The 14404-nt window shown below is 49.5% G+C and overlaps 2 protein-coding genes across 2 annotated transcripts in view; one reads left to right on the forward strand and one right to left on the reverse strand.

The window, feature by feature from the left end:
- Snd1 (staphylococcal nuclease and tudor domain containing 1) overlaps window positions 1-14404 on the reverse strand; it is a 408394-nt gene that overhangs the window by 50199 nt on the left and 343791 nt on the right. The gene's annotated exons all lie outside the window — the stretch shown is intronic.
- On the forward strand, window positions 6193-10003 carry Lrrc4 (leucine rich repeat containing 4). The gene is made up of 2 exons (XM_057771558.1): window positions 6193-6325; window positions 6502-10003. The coding sequence occupies exon 2, from the start codon at window positions 6602-6604 to the stop codon at window positions 8558-8560; it is 1959 nt and encodes a 652-aa protein (XP_057627541.1). The 5' UTR covers window positions 6193-6325; window positions 6502-6601; the 3' UTR covers window positions 8561-10003.

The following is a 14404-nucleotide window of genomic DNA, read 5'->3' on the forward strand; positions in this document are numbered from 1 at the left end:
TGTGATGATGGAAGCAGAACCGGAATTGATTACTTACAAGGTAAGGGATGTCTCTAGAGGTCAAGACCAGTCAAGATTCTGGAAGGAGCAAAGTCTTGCTAGATTCTGAACTATGAGCTTCTAGATATCCAAAAGAATTTGCTGTTTGACGTCATCACTATGTGGAAATGTGTTATGGCAGCCAAAGAAACTGAGTCACTCATTACTTCAGTAACCATAACGCAACTTAAATCTACTTGTCAAAAGCATAGCATAAGTACCTATACATTCTGAAAAATGTTACTAAATTATTATTGCTGTATATGGCTAATTAAAGAAGGCAAACTATTGGGGTCTGGATATAACTGCAAGGGGGGGGGTGCTGTTTATTGGTGCTCCATGGGACCTTTTGGATTGTTGGCCCATACATGTGACCGTGACAAGAATGGCACCCCAAGCTGACTTTCCCAAGGAAAAAAGAGGCAGCTAGCAGTCAGGAGGTTTGTCTCTTCACTACAATTTGGAATCTTTCCCACAAAGCCTGGGGAAACTATTCTCAGCAGAAAAAGAGGTCTCTGCATTCTGTACAGCTCCTTGTAATCCCCCTCACACTCAAACCACCTCCCTTTTGAGACAGCATCTCATATATCCCAGGCTGGCCTCAAACTTGTTATGTAGCTGAGGATGACCTGAACTCCTGATTGTCTTGAACTCTGGGGTTATAGAGGTGTTCCATCATAGCCAGTTAATGCAGCGCTGGGGAGAAACCCAGGCTTTTGTTAGATAGGTCTGAGCTGCTTCACAAGGCCAGTTCTTTGTAATTGTTATTAGCCATCTTGTCTTATTTCATCTGAGGTTTACAAAATTGCTCTTGGTAGGCCTTGGAGTCCCCAACCCCAACTCTCTTTGATACTGGGGACTGAATCTAAGACATTAAGTATTGCCAAGCTAAAGATCTACCACCAAGCTATGTTCCTAGCCCACTCTTGTTACTTCCTTCTTTAGTTTTAACATCCCCCATATCCTTGTCTTTCTTTAAAAAAGCAGAGATTTAGAGAAAACAACAGTGAAATCTGGGGCACTAGGAAAAACAGATAACTTTCAGGGCATATGTGTTGCCCTGAATTATCCACTCAAGGAAGAAGAGCCATTTTATTTATGACTGTGGGCAGTGACAGCATTGTTTGACAGCTCTCAAGGAAGAAAAGTGGTTTCCTTTTATGATAGACAGAAACCTCCATAACCAGGTGACCCTGGATGGATGAAAGAAAATTAGAAACACAAGAGTCCAGGTGTTCATTGCACTGGGCAGGAGGAGGCGACTACTTCCTACTTTTATCTTTTTAAAAACCATTATAAATTCACTAATCAATATCTTTCCTTGTCTCTTTGGGGGAATAATTTTCATATTATTTTTCCTTCCTTCTTCCTATCTCTAAAATCTCCCTCTTTAAGCTTTACTCTCCTTCTTTTCTTGTTGGACTTCCTCAGAAGGGACCCAAAGGCACAGTGAAAGCAAGATGGTACCCTGCTATTTCTGGCAAACCCTACAAGGCATTATGGACATCTAGTGGCTGCTTAGGATAATGCCTCAGGGACAGCGGTATAATCAGAGTGGGGACTGGGCTGGCCCGACACCCCCAGATTCCTCTGCGTGACTCCAAGTCATTGGAACGGCATACCAGCACTATTAAAGCCCCATCCGTACCCCGAAACAGCAAAATATAACATGTTTGTTCACAAAGAATACAGTGCAGGCATTTGGTGATATCTTGAAGCCCAGGGTTTAAAAGCCAATAAGCCACAGAAAACATCTAGATAGGACTGAGCTCAGAAGGGACAAACTTTGATATTAACTAGCCATGTAACTAGTTAAGTCATTGTGCCTCTCTGAGCTTCCTTGACATCAGTAAAGTGAGAGATCAAATCAAAATGATCGATCTCTCTTTCTCTCTAGATGTCTAGATTAAACTGAAGAAATCATTCTCTCCTCAACTTCATGGCCCATCTCCAAAGCTGGGCTACAATCCCAAATGATCAACCCTTTCCCCAAAACTGTCTGAAAACGACTATGAGAACTGAAAAGAACGTTCTAGTCCATTTCCCTGACTTTATACATAAAGAAATCAAAATTTACTTTATGATTCATCATGCCTAACAGTGACAGGAAAAAAAAAAATCAACTAGAACTCAGGTATCCCAACCTCAGTACAAGGCCCGTTCTTCAAAATTGAGCTGCTGACCGTTCCCAGTCTCTTGAACTCTTGTCTATGTGAAAACTGACTGTTCTCAGACCGGTGTCCTTCCTATTTAAGTGCAAGTTGCCTTCTTCTCATTTCTTGGTGGCACCACTCCGAACTACTGGTGTGAGGGGCAATATACCACAGGGAGAGTTCAGTTTATCTAGAGTAGAGGTCACAGGATTCCTAGCCCAGGAGGACTGTGTACTGAAGGCCTTACAGTCTCTTTAGTCTTTTCTGTAGGTTCAGGAACTGTGCTGGCCTAGCTGACCCACTGAGAGCAAAGCAGTCCCAAGTAGAGCTCCACTGAGTTTGGAAACGTTTGCCTTCATCAACAGCAGCCACATTTACTGTGAGCTCATTCCTATGTAGTGGTTTTATCCAACTCGGCCCACCCACCCTATTCCCCCTTCACAGTGGAGGGGTGGAGGGCAACAGCTGTCATTTGCTGGGCCTGGAGCTGAACAGATGGGGCTGAGTTTGTCTACACAGGCAGGAAACCAGTTCAGGAAGAGTCCCTCTTCTGACCAAGAAAGGAGGAGCACCATATCCCAGTGTGCCACCCAGACCTTGGTGATGCCCCTGCCTTCTCCAATACCACAACTCTTCCTGCTCAGTGGCAGCTGATCCCCAGTGTTCCAGGTTCACGTCTCTTGGGGCTTTAGTGAAGAGTGCAGAGAAGAACTGGACACACGACTGCAACTTCAGCACTTTACAGGACGCGGCCAAAGGATTCCATGAGCCTGAGGCCAGTTTGGGCTTTAAGATGAAATCCTGTCTCCAAGTGGCAGAAGAGGAAGAACTACTACAGAGTCGAATGGAATTAGACCTCAGCACGAGGGAGTGACTTACCGCAGGTTCTCATTTCTCCTCTTGCTCTCTCATTACCAATGAGACAAGTTTACAGGGCGTATTTTTTTTAGCCCCTCCTCTGACACTCTGATTTCTCATACACCCTCCACTGAATGCTCAGTCTCTCCCCAACCTTGCCCTGCGCAGTGGATACAGCGGATATTGTGTTAGTGATGAAATTGCTGGCCTCATGAATTGAAGACTGACTTGAAAAGCTGACTGTCACTATCTGACAGTTGGACTATAACCAAGTTATTGTTTGCCTGAGCTAAGTGCCTTCATCTGGAAAATGGAGACAACGGACAATCGTTTCACTGGGGTAAAGAATTCACCAGAACTCTGGAAGAATACTTGGAGGAATCATTTCCATACCCAAGACCCCCTACATCAATCTGTGGAAGGCCTTCCAGGGTTCAAGTCTTGGTGCTATAACTTAATATATGTGACCCTTCTCCCTCTCCTCTCCTCTCCTCCCCTCCCCTCCTCTCTTCTCTCTCTCTCACACACACACAAGCTTTGATAGCAAAGTAAGCTATAAGGTCTTGGTAAAGGATGAAGACATAAGTTGCCCACACTGGAACTTTCTAGGATTTGAAGGTTTAGATTTTTGGGCAGTCAATATTAATGAGTTTCTGGCTGTGTTTGAGTTCAGAAAGTTGAAAAAATTCTGGGCTTCAGGATCCTTAAGCAACAGCGCACCTGGGAACAATGGAGTTAAACAAGCATGCTTGTTAGATAACAGGGGTTGTTATCAAGGCAAGAGGCTGGAAGGAGGGAATAGCAAACTCATGTCAAATTCCTACATCACAGCGCTGACCTATAGACTGTTTCCCCCTCACACGGCTGAGAAAGGAGGTTCTTTTATGGGGTAATGGGTTAGTAAATGCTGACCTACGTTTTTACATTAGACTGCCAAAACATGTTTAGGGGCCAGAACTCCCTTTCCAGAAAACTACTATAGGAAGCTGCTAGGAGGTGCTCAGGGAGTCCCAAAGAGAGAGGCTAGTGCAGCTCATGGGGCAGAAGGGCATAAAGCACCATCCTGGTCCCTGCAAACCAGGGAGGGAAAGGGGGCGACAGGGAGGCAAGGCTGCAGCTCCATGAATGAACCCTGGGTTGCGCCATGGGTTCTGGGAGCTCACCTCAATCCTTCCCAGGTTGTCATTCCCTCAGCTCCTTCAATTTGGTCTTTCTTTCCACTGTTTCCCGCCCCCACAGCCCTCATTAAGAAAACTATCATTTAAAGCCCCGGTTACAGCCGGGGTGGGTGGGGGTGGGGGTGAGAAAGTGTGCGAGGGAGGGGACTGTTAAGACAGGCTCAGAGCAAGGCAAAGCTTAGGTTCATGGTCTTCTGACTCAAATCAGCCCTTGCATCCCCGGCTGCCTGCCCCTGAGTCCACACCATCCTGCAGATCCAAACTCCTGGCCGCGCGGCCAGGCACCCCGTGGGCATTCAGCGGGGGTGCGTATGACGCGGGCATTCGCAGGAGGTCGGCCAACTGCAGCAGCCCTACCGAGGGCCGCCGCACCCGGGCCCCTGAGCCCAGCAGTCCAGGGCTGGAAGGTGCTGGGTGGCCCGGGTGGGGGCCGCGCGGTCTGCCGCTGCAGCCCCGGACCGCTCCAGCCTATCAGGGGCCATCCAGCCACTCGCTCCGACCTGACCAAAATAGCTGCGAACGCCTGCGACTAGCGCGCGGCCCCTCACTTGACGCTCACTCCGACTCACTCGCCCGCTAGCCCTCCCGGGCCGCTCCGAACGTCTGGAGGGGGCGGGGAGGAAGCTGCCGGGGAGGGGAGGGGGGGAGGGGAGTAAGGAGGAAGGAAGGAAGGAAGGAAGGAAAAAAAAAGGAAGGAGGGAGGGAGGGAGGGAAGGAAGAAGCAAGGAAGGCAGGCAGCCCTCCGCGACTCGGGGCTGCGCGGCGCGGGCTGGCGCGCTCTGGAAGGCGCGGCGTTAACCCCTTGAGGGCAGGCGGCGGAGGGGGAGCGGTGTTAAAACATAAGAGCACTGCATCACGCTAATCTTCTCCCCAGAACAGTATGCGTCAGCAGTACATTCACGTTCTGACTGAAGGACAAAAGGATGAGAGAGCAGTCTGCGTGGCTGCCGCCTGCAACACCGCGAGCCCGGCGCGAGGAGAAGACGGTGGGTGCCGAGCGCAGGGGCCCCGTTGCTGTCGCCGCCGCCACCGCTAGCCAGCAGGGACCATGTTCACGGGCTCCGGAGCGTTTCCCGCAGCCGCGACCCCCACTGCTCACGCCGCTGTCGCCAGAGCTCCGGCCGCTGCAGCAGTTCGCTGGCAGCTCGGCCGCTGAAGACTCCGGGAGCCCCAACGGCGAACTCGCACTCTCCGCACAAAACCGGGGCCGGCGGTGCGCGGGGAGCCCAGCAGTGGCGGGCGGCGGCGGGCGCTTGCGCGCTGCCAGGGGCTGCGGCCGCCGCCGCCGGACCCGCGCCCGCCCCCGGAGTCCCTGAAGGGGCCTGCGGTGCGGGCGCGACCGCGGGCGCTGCGCGCTCCTCCGCTCGCGGACCGGGCCCCGACGCCACGTCCACGCTGCTGCCCCTCTGGGGCTGGACGGATTACCGCTCCTCGCGCCAGCAGACGGCGGGACTGGAAAACTGAGCCCAGTTTTTGCCTTTTTAACCCTTTGGAGAAGAGGCGAGGAGAAAGGGGGTGTGTGCCTAGGGAGGGCGAAGGCGCAGCGAACACCTCTTAACTCTCGCAGCTCCGCGAGCTCACGACTGCAATCATCTGCCGCCAGCTCCAGGCGGCCGACGCCGGGAAAGCGGAGTGGAGAGCAGCGCAGCGGCCGGGGAGCGCGGCCTGGGAGGCTTCGGGGCGCCCCCGCACCCCCATCCCCCGCGACAGCCCAGGGAGAGGGCTGGGGGCGCCGGAGACACACTTTGGCGATGAAGCGCCTTCCCCCGCGGCTGGAGCGAGCTGGTGCCAGGGTCCAAGGACAAAGCAGGGAAGCGCTGGTGGCGCCGCTCCTCGGGATCTCGGGGGGGCATGCACCTGCATAGCCCGCCGGGCCTTGGCTCTCCCTGGCGCGCCTCAACTCCGCGGCTTCGCCGGCTCCGGATTTACTAGAAGCCATTTTGTCTCCCCCACCCCTCCCCTCCCCGCTGCCCTCCCTGCCCCCACCACTTCCCCCTTTGTTAATTAAAACTAAAGTCAGAATGGGAACGATGTACCCAGCTCCCGTGGAGAAAGCTTAAGGACAAGGCGCTAATTCTTTCCTGCTTTCCTTCCGAGGTAGGTGACAGCGAATTGGGTGGGGATGGTTGCAACGTGGGAGAGAAAAGTCTTAGCTTTCTATGGGCTGGCCTTGGGGGTGGGATGGTGGATGAGGGGCTGCTCTGTAGTTTGGCAGGATTTTTCTAGGCCGATCTGCTCGTCTCTAATCGCCCCCTCCCCACCTCCTTCTCCAGATGGAAAGAGGAGCTCCTAGCTCACTTAAGCCGGGGTAAGGCTGGTTCTCTTTTCCAAGCCAAAATCCCAGGCGATGGTGAATTATGAACGTGCCACACCATGAAGCTCTTGTGGCAGGTAACTGTGCACCACACCTGGAATGCCGTCCTGCTTCCCGTCGTCTACCTCACGGCGCAAGTGTGGATTCTGTGTGCAGCCATCGCTGCTGCCGCTTCAGCCGGGCCCCAGAACTGCCCCTCCGTCTGTTCCTGCAGTAACCAGTTCAGCAAGGTGGTGTGCACCCGCCGGGGCCTTTCTGAGGTCCCGCAGGGTATTCCTTCCAACACCCGGTATCTCAACCTCATGGAAAACAACATCCAGATGATTCAGGCCGACACCTTCAGGCACCTCCACCACCTGGAGGTCCTGCAGCTGGGCAGGAACTCCATCAGGCAAATAGAGGTGGGGGCCTTCAATGGCCTCGCCAGTCTCAACACCCTGGAACTGTTTGACAACTGGCTGACTGTCATCCCCAGTGGGGCCTTTGAGTACCTGTCAAAGCTGCGGGAGCTCTGGCTTCGCAACAACCCCATTGAAAGCATCCCCTCTTATGCCTTCAACCGGGTGCCCTCCCTCATGCGTCTGGACTTGGGGGAGCTCAAGAAGCTGGAGTATATCTCTGAGGGAGCTTTTGAGGGACTGTTCAATCTCAAGTACCTGAACCTGGGCATGTGCAACATTAAGGATATGCCCAATCTTACACCCCTAGTGGGGCTGGAGGAGCTTGAGATGTCGGGGAACCACTTTCCTGAGATCAGGCCAGGGTCCTTCCATGGCCTTAGCTCCCTCAAGAAACTGTGGGTGATGAACTCACAAGTCAGCTTGATTGAGAGGAATGCCTTTGATGGGCTGGCTTCCCTTGTGGAACTCAACTTGGCCCACAATAACCTTTCATCTCTGCCCCATGACCTCTTCACTCCCCTGAGATACCTAGTGGAGTTGCACCTGCACCACAATCCTTGGAACTGTGACTGTGATATCCTGTGGCTGGCTTGGTGGCTTCGGGAGTACATTCCCACCAATTCCACCTGCTGCGGCCGCTGTCATGCTCCCATGCACATGCGAGGCCGTTACCTGGTGGAGGTGGACCAGGCGGCCTTCCAGTGCTCTGCTCCCTTCATCATGGATGCACCCCGGGACCTCAATATCTCTGAGGATCGGATGGCAGAACTTAAGTGTCGGACTCCCCCTATGTCCTCTGTGAAGTGGTTGCTGCCCAATGGAACAGTGCTCAGCCACGCCTCCCGACACCCACGGATCTCTGTCCTTAATGATGGCACCTTGAACTTTTCTCGTGTGCTGCTCATAGACACTGGAGTATACACATGCATGGTGACCAATGTGGCAGGCAACTCCAATGCCTCGGCCTACCTCAATGTGAGCTCGGCCGAGCTCAACACCCCCAACTTCAGCTTCTTCACCACAGTAACAGTGGAGACCACAGAGATCTCACCTGAGGACATAACACGAAAGTACAAGCCTGTTCCCACCACATCCACTGGTTACCAGCCGGCATATACCACCTCTACCACGGTGCTCATTCAGACCACCCGTGTGCCCAAGCAGGTGCCAGTACCCTCAACAGACACCACCGACAAGATGCAGACCAGCCTGGATGAAGTCATGAAGACCACCAAGATCATCATTGGCTGCTTTGTGGCCGTGACACTCCTAGCTGCTGCCATGTTGATTGTCTTCTATAAACTTCGCAAGCGGCACCAGCAGCGGAGTACAGTCACAGCTGCCAGGACAGTAGAGATTATCCAGGTGGATGAAGACATCCCAGCAGCAGCATCTGCAGCAGCAACAGCAGCTCCATCCGGTGTATCAGGTGAGGGGGCAGTAGTGTTGCCCACAATACATGACCATATTAACTACAACACCTACAAACCAGCACATGGGGCCCACTGGACAGAAAACAGCCTGGGGAACTCTCTGCACCCCACAGTCACCACTATCTCTGAACCTTATATAATTCAGACCCATACCAAGGACAAGGTACAGGAAACTCAAATATGACTCCCCTCCCTCAAAAAACTTATAAAATGCAATAGAATGCACAAAAAAAGAGCAACTTTTGTACAGAGTGGGGAGAGACTTTTTCTTGTATATGCTTATATATTAAATCTATGGGCTGGTTAAAGATTATATTAAAATTTAAAAACAAAAAAAATTAAAACACAACTATTTTCTAACTTGTAAGTTCTATTTAAAGGGGGAGGGAAGGGAATCTTGGCAATGTTGTGGGTAGGAGCCTCAAGTCAACTGGTGTAAGGTGGAAACTGCTCAGACAAAACAAGCTACAACAACCAGCACCCCTAGAGAGGCAGGGCGTGGACTGCTGGGGGTAGGAATGATAGATCGCACCTGTCATTTTTTAGAAGATGCTTCACATGATATAGGAATACAATTTCTACAGACATCTTTCTTAAGCTGAGAGCTGTCTTTACAGATCTATCTTATAAAAATAATTTAAAAAAGCATCACAAATTTGTACTCTGCCAAAATGTTGAGAGGCAATAATTTTTTCTTTCATAGGCAAAGGGGAAGATAGATCTGTAAATATATTTTAAGTAGGAAAACCACCAACATTCAAATGAATCCTTAAAGGGGTTGTTTCTTTGTCCATGAGCACAAGTCCTCTGGGTTTGTGCCCTAAGACTTGCATGTATCCCCCCGACAATGCTTCAGGACAGCTTAGAAGAGAGGGAGCTGGCGTAGCTCTCAGTCGAATGCTTTCACACTGCACCAGATTCCTGCAGTTGGGCATAACCCACTCTGCAAGGCATGTGTCTATTCAGGGTTTCCCGGGAGGAGGTGGCCAGAAGGGGGTGCGGCACTGGGGAAGGAGGGAGGCAGAAAAGCAGAGGGGATGATTCACAGGAGGCCATAAATTAGCATTGTGCCGAGTCCACCTGTTGTTCCGGGTATCTGACAAATGATTGTAGACAACGATGACATTTTATGATTTTTCAGAAAAGATCTTGTTTGTTTAAAGGTGAAGAAAGAGGAGAGGCTGGGAGTGGGGGAACTTAGGGGAGTGGAAGCTTTTCTCATGCTTGGGATTTGGTGACTATTCTAAATGCTGATTCATTAGGGATTATTACAGCTGATGCCAACTGGTTGTGGTGATGGAGTGGGGGCAGAACATGAGTAGCGAGGAAAAAAGGAGAGCTAAAAAGGGCACAGGCTCAAGTTAAAGAAGCCTTTGCCAACCAGGATGTTGGGGGGGGGTGTGAAACCCACAGTTTATAACAAAAGTGACAAGCGGGCTCACACAACTGAGTTAGTTCTGCATGGAGTCCTGTTGAATGGGGCACCATGGAGGGAAGCTTCCCTCCCCTAGGCCTACCTCCAGTAGAGCTATAAGCAGGGGGCAAGATCTGTTATTCTGGTCAATTTTATGATGTAACTTTCAGTTATTATTTCAGCTTTAAGAGGAAATAAAGGGTTCAGATTTGAAGGGGGTGGTATGGGTGGGGGGAATGCCAACAAAAGAACACTGATTGTAATGTGAGAAAAGTGTATTTTTGTATTTTAATAAATATTGTTCAATTTTTAATTCAATGTCCCCAAAGGGTTAAATTGAATAAGAAGACCCTGAACCTATACAGTCTTATAAGTATTGGCCGAGTCATTTATATTTAAATAAAGGGTGTGGGGGGGAGGGAAGAGGCACGATGTGGGGAGGGAGACAATGTTAATTTTTTTTTAAAGTGTGGGAAAATGCTAAAAGCTGTCAACCACCTTTCTTTAGTTTAAATAAATGCACCCCGACTCCAGTGCATCTTCCACGAGCTAAGTGTGTTAGTCCCTGGCTTTGTTGGGGATATAACCAAATTCCCCACGCCCTGGAAAAGCAGGGGAAATGGGTCAGCCTCAGCTCCTGGGACCTGGCCAGAAGTGAACTGCCACCTCAGCAGAACCTGATGGTCAGGCAGTACCAGCTCGACCCAAGGACCCTGGGAGGCTTGGATGTAAGAGGGCTGCAGTAATGTAGTTTGGCTGCAAATTCCCATAGGCAGTGTTGTTTCCCCAGAGCCGAATAGTCAGATGTGTGTTGAAGGAGGTGGGGGTCTGGCTGTGAGGTTCACAGAACGATGACTTCCAGGGAGGCTCCATGAACAAAGACCCTCGTCACACATTTATACTAATGCAGAGAATGAGGACTGAGTGGGTGTGATCTACCTGGCACTAAGGAGGGAAAGGAGTAGGGAGCACTTTGCAGCAGTTGGCAAAGAAATCGTCTTAGGTATACAGATCATTTCTGGCCATCAGTGCCTAAGATAAGCTGGTACACACTTACAATGCAGGCAACAATGGTTGGTTCTCTCTGTCCTTTTAGCACTCCACCTCTAATAAAAAAAGAAAACTGCAGCAGAGCAAAGGGTGGGACTTGGCTATGATCAGATGAGAATTCAAGAAACGGCTCTGTCCCCTAGGGCTACACAACACAACCTGGGCTGCTGGGACAGCTTCCCGGATACACACTCTGAGGCAAGTGACAACAAAGTTGCTGCCTCAGCACCACAAGGTGGGGTGCTGATTTCCTAACATCCCCTTCTTTTTGTGACAGCTGTCTGGGAAGTCAGAAATTCTGCAGTAACTGAAATGACAAAGGTCTGAGGACAGAGGCAGAGGAAGAATCCCAAGGAGGAATGCCTTTGTTCTCCCAAGAGCATATTCCAGTCTTAGAACCCAAGGGAGAATTGCTTCCTAGAAGGAAACTGAACGATGGGGGTGGGAGGATAAGAAGGGGGACCCTAGGCAAAAGTATCCTGGGCATGTCAGGGTCAACTCTTTCCCCAGTGGGCCTATCCTCTGGCCTGGCACTCTTCCGCAGTTAGGCGCTTGGGACAGTTTTTCGGAAGAGCCTCAGGAGCACTGAAGTGAGGCTCCAAGGCTGTGTTAGTGAGTCATTCTCAAGCCTGGCAGGCCAAGCTGTAAGGCTGGTTACCTGGGAATGGAACGTGGGTTGGTAGCTCTTCAGGGGTAGTTATAGCAACAATTAGAGCAAAGACTGGCTAGTATGGAATTACAGACTTTTCATTACAGAATTTTTAAGGTCATGAAAATTACTTAGTCTAATTCTAAAAAATATTTTCTGGTCAAGGAAACTGAGTTCCACAGAAATGTAAAGATATGCCCAAGGTCATACTGAATGTGGGAGAGGTGCGACTAAGCCCGGGTCTCCTGACTCTGAAGCCAAATGTGTTTTCTCATTGAGGCTCTTATTGGCTAGCAAGAATGTGTTTCTTTCCATGCTAATATGCAGCTAAAATGGGACTTCCTACAGATACTTCTGTGTTCTCTTCTTCCATAAAGAGCTGTTCTCTTTCCACCCCACCCAGCTCTGCTACTCTGTAAGGCCTGACCACAACTGACAATGGGAGCTTCATGTGTGCATAAGTGCTGGATTCTGGAGTCCTAGACCCAGTGGCAGACAGAAACTGCAGAATCCCACAAAGGGTGGCAGCCACAGGAGAAAGATGAAAGTAGGTATGCTGGTGTGTTTCCAGTGAGAAATTTGCCTTCCTCCCAACCATGGACTGGGGAACTTCGCAATGTAGATGACTGACAAGGTCTTAAAGTTCCTATTAGAGAAAACCTCTACAGGAGTGGTCTGCTTATATGGCTCAACAATGATAAGCCTGGGATGGAAGAACAGGACCTTAGGTTCCTTGTCCTCTGCTACCTACCTATCTAGTTTTAGCTCATTTAAAATGTTCATATCTGTCTGTTTAGTGGGGTGCGGGGACATGTGTGACTGTCAGAGGACTATATGTGATCTGAGGCTAGAACGCAGGCCGTTAGGCTTGGTAATGAGTGCCTTTACTTGCTGAGCCATCTTGCTAGCTCACTAGCCTTAGTTCTTTAAATGTCGCACTGTAGTTACCCCTTCTATAATCCATAGTCTTCTCATCATACTGGTGTAATAATGCTGCACCATATTATCAGTGCAGGTAGGCAGGCTAGTCTCTAAGGCTTATAGATACCAGTTTATCGTGGCTACTGAACACGTATTGAGGCGAGCAACTTAACTTCCTGGGTAGAACAACGAAGAGCCCTCCTGCAAGACAATTCCTATTGTTGGCAGGCAGGAGGCTCAGAATCAATAGCCTCTGGCGTCCTGCACTGGCTGGTGACTATGAACAGCAAGAGGGTTAGGTGGGTCTTTCTTACACCAGGATTCTATCTCAGGAGGGTAGGGTTCAAAATTTAGGGTCTACCATTTCAGTGCACTAAAGCAGTAAAGGTTTAAAATTAGAGGAGAGAAAGGAGAGAGAACACTTATATATCTAAACATATGTCTGGTTTTATCTCCTCTGCTGGCACTCAGCACACCATGCCTCCGCCTAATGCAGGCACTGTTCACGCCATTTCTAAACTCTGCCTCAGCTAAACTGCGAGGCAGTTTGGCTCCTTTGGTCTCCATCCACTTAGAAAGCACCCTTTCGTTTGCAGGGGGAAGAATGGCTTAGCTACTGGACTGTTTCCATTTTTGCTCAATACATCTTGAGCAGGTTTAAGGAATTAAAAAAGTAGGTCATTATCACTGTTGCCCCCCTCCCCCCCAGGTCCCCCTCATACACATGAGGGGCGGTTAGGGAACATGATGTTTGCAAAATATATTCTGGAGCCAGTATCCTGGGTTGAATTCTAGCTCCATACTTCCTAGCTCTAACTTAGGCAAGTACTTAGTGTCTTCATCTTACAACTGAAGACAGTATTAATTAGTATGTACTTCACTACTTCATAGGCTGTTGTACACATTGAAATTGTATATCTCACACTTAGCGTGGTGGCTGACATTGTATAGTAGGATATATCGGATATATATATATATATATATATATATACATATATATATATATATGGCAGTTATTTGATGATATAAGTATACAGACCAAAAGACCAGTGCCCAACATCTCCCCTATCCTTCAACGTTACGTATACTCTCACTATTCCAGAGAGAAAAAATCGCTATCTAGAAGTTGGAGGCAGCGCCACTTACAAGCCCAAATATGCTGGAAAATATGGTTGTACTTTATTTCCCAGGAAAACTCTGTCTTGTGTTCTGTACCTAAAGTAACTCTGTAGCTGGCCCACACACTATCTTAGTCCAGAAATGGATTACATTTTTTGTAAAGGCACTTCTACTGATAGTGATGTTAAAGACTGGGGGCTGGAATTGGATGCTTCTACCTAGGAGGTTTTGGTCTTTAACAAGATGGCGAGCTTCCTAGTCTCTTCATCTATCTGTGGTTCTCAACGAGGGATGGGGGCGCAAATGAACCAATATTATCCAGGTCAGTGATAAAAATACTTTCTTACTATGAAGGCCTTACCTTACCGGGCCTGGAGGTGGGAAGGGGAAGCAGCAAGATGGAGAAGGCTCTTGGCACAGAGAGAGCTACTGGGGCTCTTACAGAAAGGGGGCTAGCACCATGATTTTAACAAGTGAGAGAAAAATGAAGCTACATAGAAGAGACAGAGTCAAGTGTCTGCATGCAGTTAACAAGGAAAGCCAGGGAGATTTTCTTTTCTTTTTTATTTAGTAAGCAAGATGCTGGCTGTACCCTGGATGGCAGAGGACTGTTACTGTGGCACTGCTGGCATGGAACAGAGGAGATGAAAAGTAGGGAGATCAGCTTTCCAAGCTAAAACAATGCACTTTGCTTTCCTAATGAGAAGCTAGAATTAGACTTAAGGATGATCATAGGTTTTATTCAATGGTACATGCCAACTTTGCTGCCAGAACTTGGGCCAAACCACACCTACCTACAACAGTCCTGTTGCCTCTCTTGCAGGCTGTCCACTGTTGGCGAAAGCAAGCCAGTCTTCAGGTGGTACCCTGAAATG

This window comes from Chionomys nivalis, chromosome 1, assembly GCF_950005125.1.
Source record: "Chionomys nivalis chromosome 1, mChiNiv1.1, whole genome shotgun sequence".
Lineage (NCBI taxonomy): Eukaryota > Metazoa > Chordata > Mammalia > Rodentia > Cricetidae > Chionomys > Chionomys nivalis.

Coding starts and splice junctions, on each gene's coding strand:
- Lrrc4 (XM_057771558.1), top strand. CDS start 6,602: ATGAAGCTCTTGTGGCAGGTAACTGTGCACCACACCTGGAATGCCGTC.